General features: G+C 42.7%; 1 protein-coding gene across 1 annotated transcript; it reads right to left on the bottom strand.

The window, feature by feature from the left end:
• Nucleotides 1-2,459: 2,459 nt before the first annotated feature.
• Nucleotides 2,460-4,112, bottom strand: LOC103446601 (U-box domain-containing protein 8-like). Its single transcript, XM_008385741.4, has one exon. The coding sequence runs from the start codon at nucleotides 3,909-3,911 to the stop codon at nucleotides 2,763-2,765; it is 1,149 nt and encodes a 382-aa protein (XP_008383963.2). The 5' UTR covers nucleotides 3,912-4,112; the 3' UTR covers nucleotides 2,460-2,762.
• Between the last annotated feature and the right edge of the window lie 276 nt (nucleotides 4,113-4,388).

Genomic DNA, 4,388 nt, shown 5'->3' with positions numbered 1-4,388 from the left:
AGGGAGAGAGTGTCTTTGCTGTAAAATTTGCTCTCTCTCTCTCTCTCTCTCTCTCTCTCTTTCTCTCTCTCTCTATGTGGAGAATGAATCGATGGCTCTTGTCTTTAAGCGTGCTTCTCCTCTTGGTTCCCCAATCATCGTTGATTCCTTCCATATATGTCCTCGATTTAATCCAGTTTACGCATTTTTCTAATAATTTCAACTCCACACCAAATGACATGGCCCCTTTCATCATATAATATCCAGGAGAGAGAGAGAGAGAGAGAGAGAGAGGAACAAGCCCTAATACACAAAGCTAATTGTACATATCCCACAGTACATACAATAATTTTGAATAAGTGGAAGGCCGGCTACAGCGACTCTCTTAATTTTTTTAAAGAAAAGCACCGGCTGCAGGCTGCTCCCATCAAATATAATTTATAATGTTTGGAGTAGTAAATAGAGGCGGCTGTCCATGAGTTCAATAATTTAACGATATCTTATTCTTATATGTGTTGCTTCAAATGCCATAAAGAAGAACATTTTTATCCGAAAAAAAAAAATACAAAAAGATAGTTCTTTAGCCAAAACGGTTCATGAAATCGGCATAACTCTACTTTAATATTTGACAATGATATTCGATACAAGTAGTCCTTAATGTTGCCCACCGTAAATCATTTTCGTCATATTACGAAAAATCTGTCGATAGTTAAAGAGGTTGGTTTGATAAAAATACTCTTAAAAGATGGTCACGTAAACTTTTCAATACTTGCTCTCCATTTCACTGATTTCAGCACGACTGAATTCATGCTCAAGACGGATACACAAGAAGCCTTCATTGTTGCGTACCCTAAAAGGCTGAACACAATTCAACTAACGACGTGTATTAAATATTTATCTTCACAGGAAAGATCTGCAGGCTCAAACATGCTGAATCACCGATCTTCAATATTGCAACGCAACGGGTATATCAAGACACATTAGTCGAGCAGAACCATCAAAATTAATCAAAACACATAGCAGCAAAGTGGTACAGGATGTGAATTACTTGAGCAAACCCACCACAGCAACAACTATAAGAAAAGATCATTGCCTATGCCTCAACTATAAACGATAACAAAGAACCCAACAAGTTTGACACAATAACTTTCATATGTTAACAAGACTACAGTTACATTACAGTAAAAGGACCGAATACAAACTTCCTAACGAGAAATACCCTTGACGTTAAAAGAAAATGCAGCGCATGGAGTTCCTAGATTCAAAATCAGGTAGCTCTTTTACAATACGCACCCACGTACTTCTACATTCCAAGTATGTATCCCCCATACAAAATACGAAAGAGCCTCCCTATGTCCATGAGTCGGGCAGACATATTATGGCTTAAGCCTACAGCAGAGCAAATCTCTCAAATTATGCATCAAATCTTTATATTTTTCAGAAACAAAGTTGAAAAGAAAGAGGTAAGTTACAAAGAGACAACACAATACATAGATAACTTTCACGTGTATGCCTTCTAAAACGGCTTCTCAAAAACAACAAGAACTAGAATCAGTGTTTAATTACGTCATATACACACCAGAATTAAAGTCAACTGGTGGTGGTCTTCAGAATGAATATGAAAGCAGCGGTTTATGATACATAACGGAGCTGCCTTGGGACACAGACTACCAATATAAGAATAAAGGTCGTACCCAGTGCACAAGGCTCCCGCTTTACGCAGGGTCTGGGAGAGGTGAATGTCGGCTAGCCTTACCCTCATTTATGGAGAGGCTGCTCCCAAGTCTCGAACCCGAGACCTACCGCTTGTGGGCGAAGGCACTTGCCATCGCACCAAGTACGACCTCTATAAGAATAGTACTCCAAAATGAAAAACTGACGATACTAAAAAATTTGTCTAACAAATAAACACCCATAAGAAATTAAGAATCATGTGAGGCGTAAAGTAAAGCATACAAAGACCCGAGTCCTGAGTTTCTTCATTTATGCATGAGTAAGAACTAAGAAGCTACTGAAACTGAGCTTAGGTAAGAAGCATCCTAAGAGAAATAACTTCTCGGCCATTTATTGCTCTCAAGAGTAAAGGCACGAGAACAATCAGAAGGGCCTGTGATCAGAAATATGAAAGTGTTCTTACATAAACACATACGAGAAACATAAAAGTTTCTGATCATCACAATTACAATCAATATACAACCAAGAAGGTTGCATAGGAAAACTTGTACAATACTTTCCTTTTGTATCCTTCTTGATCTCATCTTTACTAAAAAGATGTCATTGACCGAACTTTCCTTACCTTTACACAATCCTAACATAAATCGAATTAATACAAATCACCGTCGGATCTAATTCATGTGGATATGATTTCATACTATAAACAGACTCTCGAGTTATAAGTTAATAGCACAAAAGATACATAGGTAGACAGTATTCAGAAACTATGAGATGCCACGGAAGTATCTAAAGATAGGACAGAGGAATTCATTTCCGGGAAACCGAAAAAATTCTATAAGCTGAGGCAACTTACAATTCAGATTACCAATTTGAAACTTTCATAATACATACATCACAACAGAAATCCAGCTCATCTGTGTGCTATTTTTTATTTCGAATGTACAAGAAACAAAGAACCATATCCCAACAAAAATCTAATCCCTTTTCTTTTGTACATAAAACTATCCCAACAGAAGGAGAAACAATAAACCAAAAACGCAACTCACCTCCACTGATGCCAACCATTCTAACCCGCAAAATCGATAATTTCTTCGACTTCCATTCGCAGTTCAGCTCATGGAATGGTTCCCACTGAGAACCTGAACCAAATTAGAAGAATTTTTTCTAATCCCTTCATTGTCATCTTCAACCAAACCTACACAAAGTGATAAAGCCCTTTCATTTTTCGCTTCCACACGCATCCGTTCGCTGTAAGAACAAAGCGAATTCAATGTGAGCAGGGCATACTGAACTCCCCTGGAGCTCCCATTCTCTAAAACCCTCACTAAAATCCCCACACATCCATTAAACCTCTCCATCTCTTCTCTACCTTCCTTGCACTTCGCCAAAAGACCGAGAACTTCAACCGCCCGTTCGAGGCCCGATTCAGCAATTCGGATCAAAAACGACACCGCCCCACATTCCACCGCCCGCCGCCGGTTATCCGGGAACAAACAGATGGTGTAAAGCGCCGTCGCCGCCTCCTTCTGCTCTCGACTCTTGCCGTCCCTGAGAAGCGAAACCAGAGCCCGAATTGCACACGGGTATGCCCCGATTGTGGCCTTGTTGACCTCCACCACCGCCAAGCTAGTCAACATCGTCGCCGCCACGGCGCGGCTGTTGGGGGACCCACCTTGGAGCACCTCCACGATTCGAGCGATTGCTCCCTCGGCGACAAGACCCACTTTGTTATCGTCGTCCAAGCTAACATTGAGCAGCAAAGTCAGCGCCTTTTCCTGGAGGCGGGGCTCTTCCGAGTCAACGCACTTGAGGACGGCGGAAACGGCGCCGGACTCGGTCAGCTTGGCGCGGAAGGCAGCGTCGCGCTTGGAGAGGCGAGTAAGCTGGTCGAGCGACTCGAGCTTGGACTCGAGGGTGGAAGCTGGGGAGGTAAGCGTCGAGACAGGGGTTTGGGGCTGGGAGTGGCGCTGCTGGCGGTGGTGATGGTATTGGTGGTGGTGCTGGTGGTACTGGTGTTGTAATTTGGCAGGGGAGAGAAGGGTATAAGTGGAAATCAGGCTGCGGAGGGAGTGGTTGGGGATGAGGGAAGGGTGGTCGGGGAGGGGCAGTTTGGAAATTGGGCAGGTGCGGTGGCCGGCGTCGAGCCAGCGTTGGATGGAGGCCCGATCAAAGGTGTGACCCGAAGAGAGTATAACCGGGTCGGACATAATTTCGAGCGAAATCGGGCACTTGAAATCGACCGGGAACTGAGTCGCCATTTATCAACTCGCTCGCGTCAATCAGCAAAGAAATGAACGGGAAGAAAAGGGTTTACGAGGTTTTCGGGTGCGACTGGATGGAATTGTCTTTGAGGCTTCCAGAATTCGAGCCAGAGGGGAGAGAGAGAGAGAGAGAGGAGAGAGAGAGAGACAAACAGAGACTTTCACCACCAAATCCTACCTACACTCACAAATCTAATAAACACATTAATACCCATTTTTTCAGGCCCAAAAAGGAAAAACAATTGTAATTAACGAAATTGCCCTTCCGCCTTCCTCATTTCTGCCTTCAAAGGCGTTTTTTCTTTGCTTCGACAACTTCCATCCAATTGAAAATAATTGTTTTTCTTAAGAAATCATTAAACCATTTTATATATGGATATAAGAGTCTTTTTACCTTCAACTAAAATCAACGGGTGTCCCAAGACGAAAGTTGGGTACACCAATCCTACAAGGACCGTATCTGAAGTCAATCAC

The sequence above is a fragment of the Malus domestica genome, chromosome 10 (genome assembly GCF_042453785.1).
Source record: "Malus domestica chromosome 10, GDT2T_hap1".
NCBI classification, from domain to species: Eukaryota; Viridiplantae; Streptophyta; class Magnoliopsida; order Rosales; family Rosaceae; genus Malus; species Malus domestica.
The sequence above is the reverse complement of the archived record's forward strand: the minus strand, read 5'-3'. Positions and strand labels throughout refer to the sequence as shown.